The 18125-nt window shown below is 48.0% G+C and overlaps 1 protein-coding gene across 3 annotated transcripts in view; it reads left to right on the top strand.

Moving 5' to 3' along the window:
• PDZD7 (PDZ domain containing 7) overlaps positions 1-18125 on the top strand; it is a 114213-nt gene that overhangs the window by 81749 nt on the left and 14339 nt on the right. For 2 of the 3 annotated variants that reach the window (XM_073555789.1, XM_073555788.1), the window contains 4 exons: positions 2433-2474; positions 8963-9126; positions 11123-11214; positions 12436-12527. In XM_073555789.1, the coding sequence (XP_073411890.1) occupies positions 2433-2474; positions 8963-9126; positions 11123-11214; positions 12436-12527 (390 nt within the window). The remainder of the gene's footprint in view (positions 1-2432; positions 2475-8962; positions 9127-11122; positions 11215-12435; positions 12528-18125) is intronic. The other variant, XM_073555790.1, reaches the window with a different exon arrangement.

The following is an 18125-nucleotide window of genomic DNA, read 5'->3' as shown; positions in this document are numbered from 1 at the left end:
GTTTTTTTTAGAATTTGCATCAGTTCATATAAAGAACACGCCTAAAACTGTGAACATTTGGTTTTCTTTTTGTTGTTAAGCAAACAACAAATAAGGCAAAATAACGGAAAACTTCAGTGTGCATAACTAATTACCTCCTGTGAGGTAGCGCTGTCATTTAGTTAGGGGATTCTCGCTAGGCAGCGAACAAAACACATCCGGCACTGGGTTTTCCATCAAAACATCAAAACATAGCCAGTCAATGCGATTTATTTAGCAGCATAAACCCATAGAAGCAACATAACTTCATAACATCTGCATAGCGTCCATTATAGTGCTTCACTCTGGTTATCAATGTCCAGTACGCAGGCTCTCTTAGCCTCACAATTATCTCACCCAGGTCAGCGCTCCTCATGCGGCTTCAGCATCCCGCACACGTTTATCCCCTCCAGGGAACTCTCAGGCACACATCGCTATTGCTCACAGCGTCCACACGTGCTGTCAGGCAGGAAGCTCCATCTCAGAGGGACCTTCCACACTGGACCAACCAGGTCCCAGCATTCACCAAATGTGACCTACCCTGGCCACATTATATGGTCCATAGCCATGCCCACCAGGTCACGTGACTATGACCTCATCACAGGTCCTTCACACACTCACATAGCTTTTTACTACAGGCGTTTTCAGACACACCCCTGGGTGGGTTTGTAGGTAACTAGATCCGCCCATCTCTCTAGTTACCTGAAGACTTCTCCCTCTCATATTAAATCAGCATCTCAGCAAAGACCTTGCTGATCACACATACATAAGTCTCCATCTCAAAGCCACCCACTTTGAGATACCTAACGGCCATTCAATATTCTGCCGTTCATCCTTTCTCCTGGGACCTCCACACATCGCCCCCTAGCGGACACAGTGGTTACCACACCACACTCCCTAAAGTCAGTGCCTTGTAGAGCCCTTTGCAAGTTGCTTTGGATAAGTCTCTATGATGCTTTTCATGTCTTGCCACTGAGATTTTTGCCTATTCCTGAAGGCAATACTGCTGCTGCTTCTTCCAGTTAGATGGTTTCCTCTGGTGAACAGCAGTCTTCACGTCTGACCACAGATGCACAATTGGATTAAGGTCTGGGCTTTGACTAGGTCACTAAAAAACATTTACACGTTTCCCCTTAAACCACTCAGGTGTTGCTTTAGCAGTATGCTTTGGGTCATTGTCTTGTTGGAAGGTGAACCTTCGCCCCAGTCTCAAATCACTGACAGACTGAAACAGGCTTTGCTCAAGAATATCTGTTTTTCACACGATCCATCTTCACCTCGACTCGGTTAATTTTCCCTGTCCATGCTGCTGCCACCACCATATTTGACTGCGGGCATGTTGTTCCTTCAGTGACGAGCTGTGTTGGTTTGGCAACATAGCAAGTGAGCATTTCTGCTACACACAGGTGATCTGATCATCGCCTATGTGTAGCAGAGGAGATCAAAGTAGTGCAGCTTCTAGTCTCACATGGAGATTATTGACGAATGCAAAAACTAAAAAAAGAAAAAAAGTTTTTAAAAATATTTAAAAATATATATATAAAAGTTCAAATCACCCCCCTTTCGCCCCATTCAAAATAAAACAACAAAAAAAATCAAATATACACTTATTTGGTATGGAATATAAAAAAAGAATTAATCCGATTCCTAAAAGGCGTAACGAGAAAATAATTCAAAACATCGGAATTACGTTTTTTTGGTCGCTGCTACCTAAAATAGCATATACTGTACAATAGTATGCAATAACGGGCAATCAAAAGAAAAATGGAGACACTACAGGTCTCGGAAAATGGCACCATTTTTTTTTTTTACCAAACTTTGGATTTTTTTCTCCATTTAAATAAAAAAGAACCTAGACATGTTTGGTGTCTATGAACTTGTAATGACCTGGGGAATCACAACAGCAGGTCAGTTTTAGCATTTAGTGAACATCGTAAAAAAAACCCAAAACTCTGTAATCGCACTTTTCTTGCAATTTCACCGCACTTGTAATTTTTTTCCCGTTTTCTGATACACGACATGGTAAAACCAATGGTGTCGTTCAAAAGTATAACTTGTCCCACAAAAAAACACGCCCTCATGCATGGCCATATTGACCGAAAAATTAAAAAAAAGTTATGGCTCTGGGAAAAAGGGGAGCAAAATGAAAACGCAAAACCAAAAAAAACCTCGGGTCATGAAGGGTTAATTTACGGCTATATTTTTCTCATTTCACTTCACCAACTTAGACTATTTAGTGCTGATACATAGCACAAAAATCAGATTACAAACATACTTAACCACAGGTTGTAACATAATAAAATAGGTAAAATCTCACGGAGGGTGAATATTTTTGTAAGTCACTGCACAGTTTGCCATTCTTTAACAATGGGTTTGTCGTGTGCATAGCTATAATATTGTTGTTTTTTTTCTAGTTAATATTGTTCAGAAATTTATGATCAGAAGCCTGAAGAGAGGTAAATTCTAATGTAATGTGTGCAGATGGTTTGTCTATGATCCTGCCGCAAATATATAAAGATGCAGATACCTTTTTAAGAACCTACATTCTCAAATATGATGGAAGATTTTGATTTTCAGCAAATATACCAGATTATGTGAATCATTTCTACACTGTCTGTAATCTATGGGCCAGCAAATCAGCTAGCCCATGTACCTAATACGTCTTCTGGCAGTCTTGCTCAGGACATTTTTTGTTATCCTGAGTATCAACAATATGTATTTTTTTTTTTTTTGGATGCAATGATATAGAAGCGTTTCATCTTCATAGTGATGCATCTTTGTATGTGTTGGGGCAGTTATAAGCATGCTTTCCTATATTCTTTTTCATCCCTAAAAAATGAAAACCCGTTTTGTGAGGGTATACAGTGAATATCCTTTAATCAGGTATCAAGTAGGTCCTGGCCAAAGTCAAAATGTCACCTCTCATCTGCTGTTTTCCCTGTATCTGTCGCTAAGCGTCTGCCTGAGGAACCTTGTCATCTGCACATGTCTGCTCTGTACCATCTGGATGTAATTCTTTCTTGACTACATTCTAAAAGTAAAAGTTTCATCTGCTTGAACAGTTCACCTGCCTTTTCTTCCTCTCCCTCTGCACCAACATCACGGGGGAAAGTCGGCAAGATCACACCATGACGGGGCGGTAAGAAGCGACGTTTATCCCCCGTACGCCCACAGCCGCGTGTCCTTATCACTGTGACCTCCGAAGGGCCACAGGCGTCGGGCACGGCCACCACCGTAACGAGGGACAGAGAGGATCCGACCGATGCCCGGCATACTGGAGGGTTATCCCATCACATTGTGCTCCGGTATGCGTTACACATATGTCAAGCAACTCCATCGGTCCTTGTGACTGCTCAGCCACCCACTATCTTTCAAAGAATTCACACCCAGTGGCGGATTATAATGAGGTCAATTTGGGCAGTTGCCCCGGGCCCAGTGGGGTTAAGGGGCCCACAGCCCAGGCCAGTAAATTGCCCCATTATAATCCGCCACCGCGCAGGGCCGGATTATAGGCAGGGCAGGCGGGGCTTCAGCCCCGGGGCCCCCACCACAAGAGCTTCTAAGGGGGCCCCCACCACATTCCTGCTGGCTGCTGCAATGGCACTCCATCTTCTCCCCACCTAAAAGTGAGTGACCGTGGGGGCGGCATTATGTGCTCTGCTACCAGCAGCATCTACAAGTAGCGTGAACGCTGATGCTGCTGGTAGCGTGCAAAGGCTTGTGATGAGATCACAGGAGGTAAGGTGTCAGGGCCCCCGATCATGTGACCCCTGTCTCCTCCCCTCCTGTGACCTCATCACAGGTCCGGTGCGCACAGCACTGAGAGCAGCCATGTATGTGGAGTGCGGCTCTGCGGGTGGAGGTCGGTGCTGGAGGCCCCATTATTCTCTATGTGGAGTGCGGCTCTGCGGGTGGAGGTAGGTGCTGGAGGCTCCATTATTCTCTATGTGGAGTGCGGCTCTGCGGGTGGAGGTCGGTGCTGGAGGCTCCATTATTCCCTATGTGGAGTGCGGCTCTGCGGGTGGAGGTCAGTGCTGGAGGCCCCATTATTCTCTATGTGGAGTGTGGCTCTGCGGGTGGAGGTCGGTGCTGGAGGCCCCATTATTCTCTATGTGGAGTGCGGCTCTGCGGGTGGAGGTCAGTGCTGGAGGCCCCATTATTCTCTATGTGGAGTGCGGCTCTGCGGGTGGAGGTCGGTGCTGGAGGCTCCATTATTCTCTATGTGGAGTGTGGCTCTGCGGGTGGAGGTCGGTGCTGGAGGCCCCATTATTCTCTATGTGGAGTGCGGCTCTGCGGGTGGAGGTCAGTGCTGGAGGCCCCATTATTCTCTATGTGGAGTGGGGCTCTGCGGGTGGAGGTCGGTGCTGGAGGCCCCATTATTCTCTATGTGGAGTGCGGCTCTGCGGGTGGAGGTCGGTGCTGGAGGCCCCATTATTCTCTATGTGGAGTGCGGCTCTGCGGGTGGAGGTCAGTGCTGGAGGCTTCATTATTCTCTATGTGGAGTGCGGGTGGAGGTAGGTGCTGGAGGCTCCATTATTCTCTATGTGGAGTGCGGCTCTGCGGGTGGAGGTCGGTGCTGGAGGCCCCATTATTCTCTATGTGGAGTGCGGCTCTGCGGGTGGAGGTCAGTGCTGGAGGCCCCATTATTCTCTATGTGGAGTGTGGCTCTGCGGGTGGAGGTCGGTGCTGGAGGCCCCATTATTCTCTATGTGGAGTGGGGCTCTGCGGGTGGAGGTCGGTGCTGGAGGCCCCATTATTCTCTATGTGGAGTGCGGCTCTGCGGGTGGAGGTCGGTGCTGGAGGCTCCATTATTCTCTATGTGGAGTGCGGCTCTGCGGGTGGAGGTCGGTGCTGGAGGCTCCATTATTCTCTATGTGGAGTGTGGCTCTGCGGGTGGAGGTCGGTGCTGGAGGCTCCATTATTCTCTATGTGGAGTGCGGCTCTGCGGGTGGAGGTCGGTGCTGGAGGCCCCATTATTCTCTATGTGGAGTGCGGCTCTGCGGGTGGAGGTCGGTGCTGGAGGCCCCATTATTCTCTATGTGGAGTGCGGCTCTGCGGGTGGAGGTCGGTGCTGGAGGCTCCATTATTCTCTATGTGGAGTGCGGCTCTGCGGGTGGAGGTCAGTGCTGGAGGCCCCATTATTCTCTATGTGGAGTGCGGCTCTGCGGGTGGAGGTCGGTGCTGGAGGCTCCATTATTCTCTATGTGGAGTGCGGCTCTGCGGGTGGAGGTAGGTGCTGGAGGCTCCATTATTCTCTATGTGGAGTGCGGCTCTGCGGGTGGAGGTCAGTGCTGGAGGCCCCATTATTCTCTATGTGGAGTGCGGCTCTGCGGGTGGAGGTCGGTGCTGGAGGCTCCATTATTCTCTATGTGGAGTGCGGCTCTGCGGGTGGAGGTCGGTGCTGGAGGCTCCATTATTCTCTATGTGGAGTGTGGCTCTGCGGCTGGAGGTCGGTGCTGGAGGCTCCATTATTCTCTATGTGGAGTGCGGCTCTGCGGGTGGAGGTCGGTGCTGGAGGCCCCATTATTCTCTATGTGGAGTGCGGCTCTGCGGGTGGAGGTCGGTGCTGGAGGCCCCATTATTCTCTATGTGGAGTGCGGCTCTGCGGGTGGAGGTCGGTGCTGGAGGCCCCATTATTCTCTATGTGGAGTGCGGCTCTGCGGGTGGAGGTCGGTGCTGGAGGCTCCATTATTCTCTATGTGGAGTGAGGCTCTGCGGGTGGAGGTCGGTGCTGGAGGCTCCATTATTCTCTATGTGGAGTGCGGCTCTGCGGGTGGAGGTAGGTGCTGGAGGCCCCATTATTCTCTATGTGGAGTGTGGCTCTGCGGGTGGAGGTCGGTGCTGGAGGCTCCATTATTCTCTATGTGGAGTGCGGCTCTGCGGGTGGAGGTCGGTGCTGGAGGCTCCATTATTCTCTATGTGGAGTGCGGCTCTGCGGGTGGAGGTCGGTGCTGAAGGCTCCATTATTCTCTATGTGGAGTGCGGCTCTGCGGGTGGAGGTCGGTGCTGGAGGCTCCATTATTCTCTATGTGGAGTGCGGCTCTGCGGGTGGAGGTCGGTGCTGGAGGCTCCATTATTCTCTATGTGGAGTGCGGCTCTGCGGGTGGAGGTCGGTGCTGGAGGCTCCATTATTCTCTATGTGGAGTGCGGCTCTGCGGGTGGAGGTCGGTGCTGGAGGCTCCATTATTCTCTATGTGGAGTGCGGCTCTGCGGGTGGAGGTCGGTGCTGGAGGCTCCATTATTCTCTATGTGGAGTGTGGCTCTGCGGGTGGAGGTCGGTGCTGGAGGCTCCATTCTCTATGTGGAGTGCGGCTCTGCGGGTGGAGGTCGGTGCTGAAGGCTCCATTATTCTCTATGTGGAGTGTGGCTCTGCGGGTGGAGGTCGGTGCTGGAGGCCCCATTATCCTCTATGTGGAGTGTGGCTCTGCGGGTGGAGGTAGGTGCTGGAGGCTCCATTATTCTCTATGTGGAGTGCGGCTCTGCGGGTGGAGGTCGGTGCTGGAGGCTCCATTATTCTCTATGTGGAGTGCGGGTGGAGGTAGGTGCTGGAGGCCCCATTATTCTCTATGTGGAGTGCGGCTCTGCGGGTGGAGGTCAGTGCTGGAGGCCCCATTATTCTCTATGTGGAGTGCGGCTCTGCGGGTGGAGGTCGGTGCTGGAGGCTCCATTATTCTCTATGTGGAGTGTGGCTCTGCGGGTGGAGGTCGGTGCTGGAGGCTCCATTATTCTCTATGTGGAGTGCGGCTCTGCGGGTGGAGGTCGGTGCTGGAGGCTCCATTATTCTCTATGTGGAGTGCGGCTCTGCGGGTGGAGGTCGGTGCTGGAGGCTCCATTATTCTCTATGTGGAGTGCGGCTCTGCGGGTGGAGGTCGGTGCTGGAGGCTCCATTATTCTCTATGTGGAGTGCGGCTCTGCGGGTGGAGGTCGGTGCTGGAGGCTCCATTATTCTCTATGTGGAGTGTGGCTCTGCGGGTGGAGGTCGGTGCTGGAGGCTCCATTCTCTATGTGGAGTGCGGCTCTGCGGGTGGAGGTCGGTGCTGAAGGCTCCATTATTCTCTATGTGGAGTGTGGCTCTGCGGGTGGAGGTCGGTGCTGGAGGCCCCATTATTCTCTATGTGGAGTGTGGCTCTGCGGGTGGAGGTCGGTGCTGGAGGCCCCATTATTCTCTATGTAGAGTGTGGCTCTACGATTCGTGACCCCCGTCACGTGACGAGGGGGGCCCACAGAGTCTGAACTGCCCCGGGCCCTGGCTACCCTTAATCCACCCCTGTTCACACCCAACTACCCAAGACTGCAAGTCATTGAATAGACAACATAGTCTCTGTCCTAGTCCTTGCTAGCAGGGTTTACGCTTGGTCCATCTGTGGGGACATTTTTTATTTTAATTAAATGCATTTATTTGGGACTAAAAATAATTTTTGCAATTGGGTGTCATTGGTCATTTAACACCATTTGCCTTCTATGGCCTTTTTGTTGTACTGTCTGATACCGACTGTAGAATGAGTTATCTGATTATCTGTCAGTGAGTTTGCTTTTGATGGTCTGATGAGAGAGTTTGCAGCTCTTTTATTTGTCTTTTTCTGAGCTGATTCATGACCATGACCACATCAAAATAGAATGTGCAGGAAAATAGAAAGCCTGCATTCGTCAACAGTGCAAATTTTTTAATAAAATCCAGTTGCAAAACTTATTTCTATCCCCAAGTGCATACCTAAAATTCAGAAAGCGGGTCAGAGGGGAAATTTACTTTAAAGGTTCGCTGATATTGGAGTGTAAATCAAACGAGTGCAATACGAGAAAAAAATCGCACACTCGCATGACATACGGAATGACATACGCAAGACACTTGAAGGACACTCATCCAACTTTTTGCGATGAACATTTTTAATACGCTGATATAAGTAAACCCCTATTGTTGTGAATTCCCTTTCTGGGCTCCCTCTGGTGGTTACTGAAGGTAGTGGAGCTGGTCAGATTGACAGAGGTGCTGCGAGTTCTCTTTCTGGGCTCCCTCTGGTGGTTACTGGAGGTAGTGGAGCTGGTCAGATTGACAGAGGCTTGCCACCTGATAATGATGATGATGATGATGATTGGAGATCTGGGGTTTCTGACTGGATTATTTAAGACAGCTGACTTCTATCCCTGCTGGTGGTTTTCTTCCTGTGCCTTCTGAGGTCTGATGTCTCCTGCTCAGATCCTGCATGGTTCAGCTAAGTGGTTCATTTGCTAATCTTTTTGTATTTGATCTGGTTTTGTCTATCTCTGCTTTGTGCGGGTCAGCTTGCTCCTGCTGGGGCTGTGCTGGATCACCGTCCATATGTTACTGCTTGTGTCAGGTTGTTCTGTCCCCTGTTATATTGGTCTCTTTTTGCTTTGCTTTCAGTATATACCAGAGTGCTGATATAGAGGGGACGAAGTCGTGTGACTTCAGTGTTTTTTGTGCATCAGACGTGTTGGATTTTTCAGGGTTTTTTGCGTGATTGCAGACAGTGTCTTTCCTTTCCTGTCCTGTCTAGTCAGTTTGGGCCCCATCATTTGCTCAGTCTATTTTTCTGACTGCGATGGTGTTTTCATCTTGTCTCAACGACAATATATGTTTGGGGGGCTCTCTATTCCTTCCTGCTCCGGGGCAGTTTAGATTTCACCTTTCTTGCTTTAGGCTAGTTAGCTCTCCGGCTGTGCAGAGGCATCTAGGATCATCGTAGGTACGCTCCATGGCTACTGCTAGTTGTGTGGATAGGATCAGGGGTCTGCAATCCGCTTAGTTACCAACCTCTCTGGTGTTCTGGTGGCTTAGCCTGGTCCTGCTATCCTCCTTGGTGATCCATTCATAACACCCAATGCTCTACCGGTGGTGATGATGGGTGTATATATTCCTATAGCCCCTATCATTGACTATGGTTTCAGAATGATAAATAAGAAAGATCCATCTGGTTTGTTCTAGGTAAAGATCGGACTCGTCCATTTTTCTTTGGGGCACAGCGCGATCTGAATGCTCTCTACAATGGAGATATGACTATGGAGGATCGAATGGCGGTTACGGAAGACATGGCCCGAAAGCTGCTCAATGAGGATGAGGTGGCGGCAGTTCTGCGCCATTGTCGCAGGGTAAGGGCACTCCCTTCAACTCTACACAGGGTCAATTATATAAAGGTTGGGGAAGGAGAAAAAACTTTTGGTTTTAAGAAAGCAAAACAGGAATCAGACTATTTATTCACTCAACTCTTGTCTCAATATTTACCATGTACACAGCCCTTTTATGACATGGAGTGATACATGTCATACTACTCTCATTGAAAGTTACTTGACCTCCATATACTTACAACTGAGGTTTTTAAAAAAGTTTGCCTCGTTCCATTAAATGCCACTGTGCTTCCAGGGAAAAATATGTCAGTAATTAAGAGAGGTACATCTGGAGAGCCACAGATTGGACACCACTCATGGGTTTATGTGAGGGTAGGAGGACCTAGCAGTCTGGCACTAGAACCTGTTTGGGTCACGCTACCACTGTAGCTCCCTCGTCTGTTCTCCTTCGGTAAGAAGACACCATGTGAATAGATTATTTTTTAGTCTCTCTTCACTTATTCGCTAATATCACCATGCAGGAGCAGAAATACTAAAAGAATGGCCGTGCTGGACGCCTGAAGCTGGACACTGGGGGGGACACAACAGACCGTGTTGACCAAAATGGGGTTGTGTTTGTGTTGTGGCGACAATCCGCTACAATATATGCTAATGAGGCTGGATGTGTATTGGGGGCAGACCTGCATTAATCCTCTTCATTACCCCCAGCCCTGTACCTACCTTTTGTCCTTCATTGACAGCTCCTCTCTTCGTTGGCCAAACCCTAATTGCAGCAGAGAAATGAGGCATCAGTCAAAGAGAAAAGGGTTGTACATGGTGGGGCGTAATGGAAAAGACTGATACACTTGTAATTTATCAGTCCCATTGAACTTCCTGCCTCATTATCATAATAGTTTAGAATGCAATTTCTCAGCACTTTGGTAGCACTTTGTAGCCATACATGTATCTATTACCTTTGTATTTTCAAGACTTACACGGCTGTTCAGGGGGTCTAAAGTGATAGATTCCCTTTAAGTTCGATTGTGGTCACTTGAAGACGCTAAATGTAACTATGAAAAGGTTATGCAGCCCTCCTCTAGGTTATTGAGTAAAGCATTCTTATTTTTGACCTAAAGGTGGCACCAAAACACAGTCAAAGAAATTATATTTTGTTGCTACTGATTGGTGGCAGCCTTGGATATATTTTCTTTTAGAAATATTTTATGGTGTGAGGATACTTCATAAAGATATGCAAAATTTGCCATTTATAGTACTTTGAGTCTATGATGGTTATAGATCTAAATAAGAAAGTATACATAAGTGCAAAAAAAGGAGCCTCCTCTGTAATGTCCATATGCCCTAATGAAATAATCCTTTTATGTTTAAAGAGATATTTCCGTCTTGGACATTTATGCCTGTTCTCATGTTTAATAGAGAAGCCTCACCTCTGGGACCTGGATCTATCTCGAGAATTGTTCATGAGCTCCTGTAAATTGCCGAGCAAATGTGCATATCATAAATGTCATTAAATTACAAATTTGAGGGCATACAGGCTTTGTAGAGATACATAAATTATTAACAAATTGGAGAGAACCCCAATAAACCCTCACTAAAAAGCCTAAAAATTAATTTTTATTATTTGCATTATTAAAATTTAGAAAGGGTATAAAAACGAAATGTCCCTAATCTGCCTAAATACTTTAACTTATCATTGTATATAGCTTACTCTATCTTTTGTGCAAATTCAGTAACACCCTGGGGTGCTAGCCTCTATTTGGCAGAATAGAACATAAATTTAGCGCACACGTTCCCCCCAACATGTTTCGCCACGTCTGCGGTGTCATCAAAGGTTGGGGCATAGGCTAGAATTAGGAACATTTTGTTTTTATACCCTTTCTAAATTTTAATAATACAAATAATAAAAGTTAATTTTTAGGCTTTCTAGTGAGGGTTTATTTGGGGTTCTCTCTAATTTGTTAATATATCATAAATATCAGATATGGACAGACACTTTTAAATCTATCATTACCTCTCCTACCAGTATATCCAGGAAGGAGGGATTGAAGATCTCGTCAGACCATTGCTTGCAATTTTGGACCGTCCCGAGAAGCTTCTCCTTTTACGAGACGTCAGGTAGGATTTCTCTTCTGTAGAATCTGGTAGACGAAAATCAAGGAAAGAAATCTTTTTCTGTCAAGAACTTGCTACCCTATAGAACAGGTCCGAGCTTCTGGATCTGTTGGACTTCCAATGCTTTTAATCATGGCTTCTCTTTCAGGAAGTTACTGGATTGATTCCTTAGTGGTGGGTGAATAAATAACAGTTTCCCTCTTACTCTCCCAGCAAGGAGACAAGGAGTCAGTTCCACCGGTGCCTACATCTTTTATTGCCCCCCACCCACTCACTATCGGTGATCACTGCATTACACTGAGACCTAAGTACATAGATGGTGGTCACCCTCCTATCACGTAGATTGGACCATTCAACAGCCCCTCAAAGTTTCTATCTTTGTGAAGATATCAGCCTCCACCCAGAATTTTTGACCTCCACACTTAATCAACTCTATCTGCCATACTTACCAACTTTTCCAGACTATATCCCTGAAGATTCTTTCTGGCTCGTGAAATGCACTGCCACCATTTTTTACACATAGTCGTTCTTCCTACAGTGGATACGCCCCTCCACAGTCCATCCTTTCTCTAAATGTGTATTTGGATGTGGTAGCAAAAAAAAAGCTTCTGGAATCACTTATTTGAGGAAAGTTTCGGGAGACTTTAGTAGTACTCAAGAGACTCACCACCTCTTCCAAGAGTCCGGGAGATTTGTCAAGTATTTTATGTGCTAATAACCAAAAATTGGACACTTTCTTCAATACTTCTGTGAAAACAATTCAATATCTATGGCAAGATGGGGGTAATGGTAGGAATACTGAAGTTTTTCCCAGTCACTGACCCTCTTTAAAGAGGTTTGTAAAACTAAAATATTTATGGCCTGCCCTTAAGATTGGTCATAAATGTTTGATTTGTGGGGATCCTACCCCAAAGACTCCTGCTATTCATCACTGAATGGGTCTGATCTGCAGGATCTGGAACAGTCAGATGTATCAAAAGCCTATGTGCCTGCATACGCAAATTTAAAGGAATGCTGTGCTGTCAAGTGATCTGCGGTGGTCATTTAGATTCACACAGACTCCTTCCACCATATTCTATCATCGTGTGATAAAATCCAAATGTATAAAAGAGAAAAAAGTAAAAAGCATCATATCAAACAATATCTAAAGTTACTGAATCTGTGTGTCTCTTTAGTGATGTCTTTATAACATGCATTTATTATGTTTTATATGTTATATAACAGAGGTTTGATTGCACTGACGGATCTTGGACGCTTTGACAGTATGGTTATATCCCTGGAGATGGAAGCGTATGATGCACTCAAGAGCCGATCAGGTAGATTAGCATTTACTTCTGATTTTTTGTTTAATTCTATAAAACTGAGAAAGTGATAAAATAAAAAAATAATTTATACTTACCTGATAAATCCTCCCCCACTGCAGCAATGATGACTTCCTGACATGCAAATATGGCAATTGCAGCCTAAGACTGTGCTCAGCGATGTGACATACATGCCGCCATTATCACTGAGGACAGTTATTGACTGCAGTCATCATGTGCAGATGGTTACCGGCAGAACCACAGCATGGAACAGTGTTGCATTTACCAGTTGAGTAATAATTTGTTATTCCATCACATTCCTAATTTGGGACAATTTTCACCCTGTTCTTTTTCAGAAATGCAACAGATGTGTGTTTTGGATCATTGTCAGGTGTAAAAGTGCATATCTGCCAATGGTACGGAGTGATGGCAGCATGTTCTCTTTCAATATAGAGCAGTACATCTGTGAATTCATGATCCCATCAATGAAATGTAACTCCCCGACACCAGCAGCACTCATGCAGCCTCACATAAGAACACTGCCACCAACATGTTTCACTGTAGGCAACATGCATTTTTCTAAATTGTTTATTCTAAATGCATGTTACCTTCAGTATAGTGTAAGACAGCGCTTACTGCATGTGTTGGGGGACACTCGCTTGGCAACGGGATTAAAGCACACAAGAACGGTTTCTCACAAAAATCAGTCTATTTGGTTTATTAACTCTGCATAAACCGCATAACGTAAAGTCCATTTCATTATATCCACGAGCATATCATGACCACCAGTCTGTTCATGTAGCAGATAAACCTCTCTGCCGTTGTCACGCGGGGCTTAGGTCAACTAAGGCTGAAATACCCGGGGCCCCTGTGGTGTCCCTTTAACTAGGGGAAACCCTGTCTGACCCTCAACCCAGGGTTTTTGCTGATGGTGCAAATGCCTGAGCCTCCAACCTTTCCTTATCTCCTGCTCAGCCCTAAGCTTAACCCTCCACCCAGTGAGGAGACAAACCACCAAAGTCCCACACAATAATGACAGACAGGGGGAACTTAAACTGCACCGCGCCGCATACACACAGGACTATACAGGGCACAACAAAACACAAATATGGGAAGGTGAAAAGGTAACAACGGATCATACGACACCAGAGATGAATCTCTCTCTCTCTCCAACACCTCCACTCCAGACCGGAACCACTTGGTATGAAACACAAGCTATAATCGGCGACGCCCATAGGCCAGCACGACTATTTAAAGACCGTGGGCGTGACCAAACATCCAACCTGATCTCCAGCTTGATTAACCCCCGATAGCCTGAGAAAATCAAGCCGGCGCCACTGAGGCTATAGTGGACGGAGGTGGAACTACCTCTGCCTGCCGGACGCTGTGGTGTGAATAGCGTCCGACATGACAAGTGGACGGAGGTGAAACTACCTCTGCCTGCCGGACGCTGTGGTGTGAATAGCGTCCGACATGACAGTACCCCGTCTTCTACGAGGGACCCCAGGGCCCTCAAGACTCATAGGACCCGGCTTGTCCGGATGACGACGGTGAAAAAAACTGACCAGCCGATCAGCATGTATGTCCGAGGCTGGTACCCAAGACCGCTCCTCCCGACCATACCCCCGCCAGTGTACCAAATACTGAAGAGTACGGCGCACTACTCGAGAGTACACTACCTTGGAGACCTCAAACTTAAATCGCCATTCACCATGAGCGGAGGTGGCATCGGCGTCGTGTCCACAGAGCCTACCACCTTTTTCAATAAAGCCCTGTGAAACACGTTGTGTATCTTGTATACTGCAGGAAGTTCCAACCGATAAGCAACTGGGTTAATGATGGCAGCAATCTTAAAAGGCCCAATAAACCTTGGACCCAATTTTAAAGATGGAATTTTGAGTTTTATGTTTTTAGTCGCTAACCACACCCATTCACCCACACACAGGTCCGGACCTGGCACGCGTCTACTGTCAGCCACCCGTTTGTACCTCGCACTCATGCTCAACAATCGCTGTTTCACCCTCCTCCAGACCGATGATAATTGAGCTCCTAGCTGGTCCTCCTCCAGGACGCCCCCCGAGTCACCCTGACGTAAAGTACAAAATTGAGGATGTTGACCGTAAACACAAAAGAACGGAGACTCTCCCGATGACTCTTGGCGGTGATTATTTAACGCGAACTCGGCCAGAGGAAGGAAAGTAGACCACTCCTCTTGGTTGTCGGACACAAAGCATCGTAAATACTGCTCCAGATTTTGGTTCATGCGCTCAGTTTGACCATTTGACTGTGGATGAAACGCCGATGAATGTGACAACTTGATCCCCAAACGTGAGCAAAAAGCTTTCCAAAACCTCGCCACAAATTGAGTTCCCCTATCAGATACTATGTCCGATGGAACTCCGTGGAGTCTGACCACCTCCTGCACAAACACCTGAGCCAACGTCTTTGCATTGGGCAAGGAAGGCAACGACACAAAATGCGCCATCTTTGAAAATCGGTCAACCACCACCAGGATGACCGTGTTCCCCGCCGAGGCTGGCAAGTCAGTGATAAAATCCATGGAGATTTCTGTCCATGGCCTATTAGGTACCCCCAGAGGCTGTAGCGTGCCAGCAGGACGGGCTCGGGGCGACTTGGCCCTAGCGCACGTGATGCAAGCTGCCACGTACGAGACCACGTCCTGCCGGATTTTGGGCCACCAGAAACGACGCGATACCAGCTCTAAGGTGCCCTTAACCCCTGGATGACCAGCCAGTACTGAGTCGTGGTGTTCCCTCAACACCTTAAGACGAAGATGAAGGGGTACAAATGATTTGTTGGCGGGAAGTCCTGGCGGAACCTCCTCTTGGGCCTCGGCAATCTCCGCCTCTACCTCAGTCGTGAGAGCCGAGACCACTACACCTTCCTGGAGGATGGGTACCGGCTCTTCCCGAGGTTCTCCCCCCCCCCGGAAAACACCTAGACAAGGCATCCGCCTTGGTGTTTTTAGCCCCGGGACGATAAGTCACCAGAAAATTGAAACGCGTAAAAAACAATGCCCAGCGAGCCTGCCTAGGAGACAGACGCTTGGCCGACTCCAGATAGAGCAGGTTCTTATGGTCGGTGATGACTGTGACCTGGTGAGCCGCCCCCTCCAAGAAGTGTCGCCATTCCTCAAAAGCCAATTTGATGGCCAACAACTCCCTGTTGCTGATATCATAATTCCGGTCGGCCGGCGACAGCTTCTTGGAGAAGTAGGCGCATGGATGCATATCGCTCAAGGACGAGTCTTGTGACAGTACTGCCCCCACTCCCACCTCAGACGCATCAACCTCCACCACAAAAGGTTTAGACACGTCCGGTTGCACCAGAATGGGGGCTGAAGCAAAACTGTTCTTCAGACGCTCAAATGCACGTATCGCCACCTCAGACCAGCTAGCCAGATCGGTACCTTTTTTTGTCATGTCCGTGAGCGGTTTGGCTATAGTAGAAAAGTGTTTTATAAATTTCCTATAATAACTAGCAAACCCAAGGAACCGCTGGAGCGCTTTCAGATTATCAGGCCTTTCCCATTGCAGCACCGCTTGCACCTTCGCGGTGTCCATTTTAAACCCTGCAGCGGACACAATATATCCCAAAAAAGGCAACTCCTGAACAAAAAATAAGCATTTTTCCAGCTTAGCATAGAGCTTATTCTCCCGGAGCAACTGTAACACCTGCCTGACATGCTCTAAATGAGTGTCCCGGTCGCGCGAATAAATGAGGATATCATCCAGGTATACAATCAAAAATTTCCCCAGGACATGAGCAAATACATCATTAATAAAATGTTGGAAAACAGCAGGCGCGGTTGTCAACCCAAATGGCATAACCAGGCTCTCAAAATGACCCTCAGGAGTGTTAAACGCCGTCTTCCACTCATCCCCCTGACGGACCCTTATGAGGTTATACGCCCCCCTGAAGTCAAGCTTGGAAAACCACTTCGCCCCCGCCACCTGGTTGAACAAATCAGGGATCAAAGGCATCGGGTAGGGATCACGGATCGTAATCTGGTTTAACTCCCGGAAATCCAGACACGGGCGTAACCCCCCATCTTTCTTCTTAATGAAGAAAAACCCCGCTGCTACAGGCGAGGACGAAGGCCAGATGTGTCCTTTGCTCAGACTCTCCGCGATGTAGTCTTTCAGAGCTTGTCTCTCTGGACCAGAAATATTATACATCCTGGCCTTAGGTAATTTGGCCCCGGGTTTTAACCTAATCACACAGTCATAGGCTCGATGTGGAGGCAGTTCTGAGCAACCCCTCTCAGAGAATACATCCGCGAAATCCTGCAAAGCCTCCGGAAGGCTGGGCGTCACGGCGGACACACATGTGGCCAAGCAATTGTCCTGGCAGAAACCACTCCATTGGACTATGTCCTGAGTTTTCCAATCAATCACCGGGTTGTGCCTGGAAAACCATGGAAAACCCAGGACCATTTGTGCTGGGAGATTACGGAGGACCCTACATGTAACCCACTCAGAATGTAGGACCCCAACGTGGAGTTTCACCTCAGCCACAAACTCCGTAATCTCCCCTTGTGGTAGGGGAGCGGCATTAATGGTAACCACCTGAATGGGATGAGGGAGTTTTTCGATCTTAAACCCGGCAGTGCGTGCAAACTCCTCATCTATGAGATTGGTGGCGGAACCGCTATCCACAAACACTGATATTGGTACCTCTCTGCCCGCGATAATAACCTTGGCAGGGAGCATACATTGAGATACCATCATGGAGGATATGCATACGCTCAGTTGGGCCTCCTCCATACCCTCTGAGCTTAACAGTTTTCTGCCGGTGTGATCTTCTTCGGTAGCACAGGACAAACGTTAACATAATGATTTCTTTTACCACAGTAAAAACATGCTCCGGGCTTCCTGAACCCAGGAACGCGACGCTTAACCTGTGACACCCCCGCAATTTGCATAGGTTCAGTGGGCTCACCTGCAGCAACCACACTTGCACCTCTGCTTTCCCCCAGGGGTAGCGTCTCCCGTGCCCCCTGACGCAAACGGCGATCAATACGTATAACCAAACTGATGGCAGAATCCAACGATGCAGGAGTCTCATACATCAGGAGGGCCTGTTTAACGTTCCCTGATACCCCATGAATAAACTGGCTCCGCAGCGCTGGGTCGTTCCACTGTGTGTCTACTGCCCAACGGCGAAATTCCGAACAATAGTCCTCCGCCAAGCGCTCCCCCTGGCGGAGGGCGCGGATTTTAGATTCCGCTAGAGCCAATCTGTCAGGATCATCATAAATGAGCCCGTGCAGAAAAAACATTATCGACAGAATGAAATGTAGCAGACTCAGCTGGTAAGGAAAATGCCCATGCTTGGGGGGTCACCACTCAGTAATGATAACACCAGACCCACCCGCAGAGCCTCATTACCTGAGGAGATAGGGCGCATGCGGAAGTATAACTTGCAGGCCTCCCGAAATATGACAAATTTGCTGCGTTCCCCTGAAAATCGTTCTGGCAGCGGGATCTTCGGCTCTGCACCGATACCTGCAGATGCCGTTTGCACCTTCGCTACTACCAGGCCCTGCTGCTGAACTGCCCCTTTCAACTCGGAGACCTGTAAGGACAGCGC

Source organism: Dendrobates tinctorius, unplaced genomic scaffold (genome assembly GCF_039654945.1).
Source record: "Dendrobates tinctorius isolate UK_male_01 unplaced genomic scaffold, ASM3965494v1 ptg000230l, whole genome shotgun sequence".
Lineage (NCBI taxonomy): Eukaryota > Metazoa > Chordata > Amphibia > Anura > Dendrobatidae > Dendrobates > Dendrobates tinctorius.
This window is presented reverse-complemented; position numbering and strand designations above follow the sequence as displayed.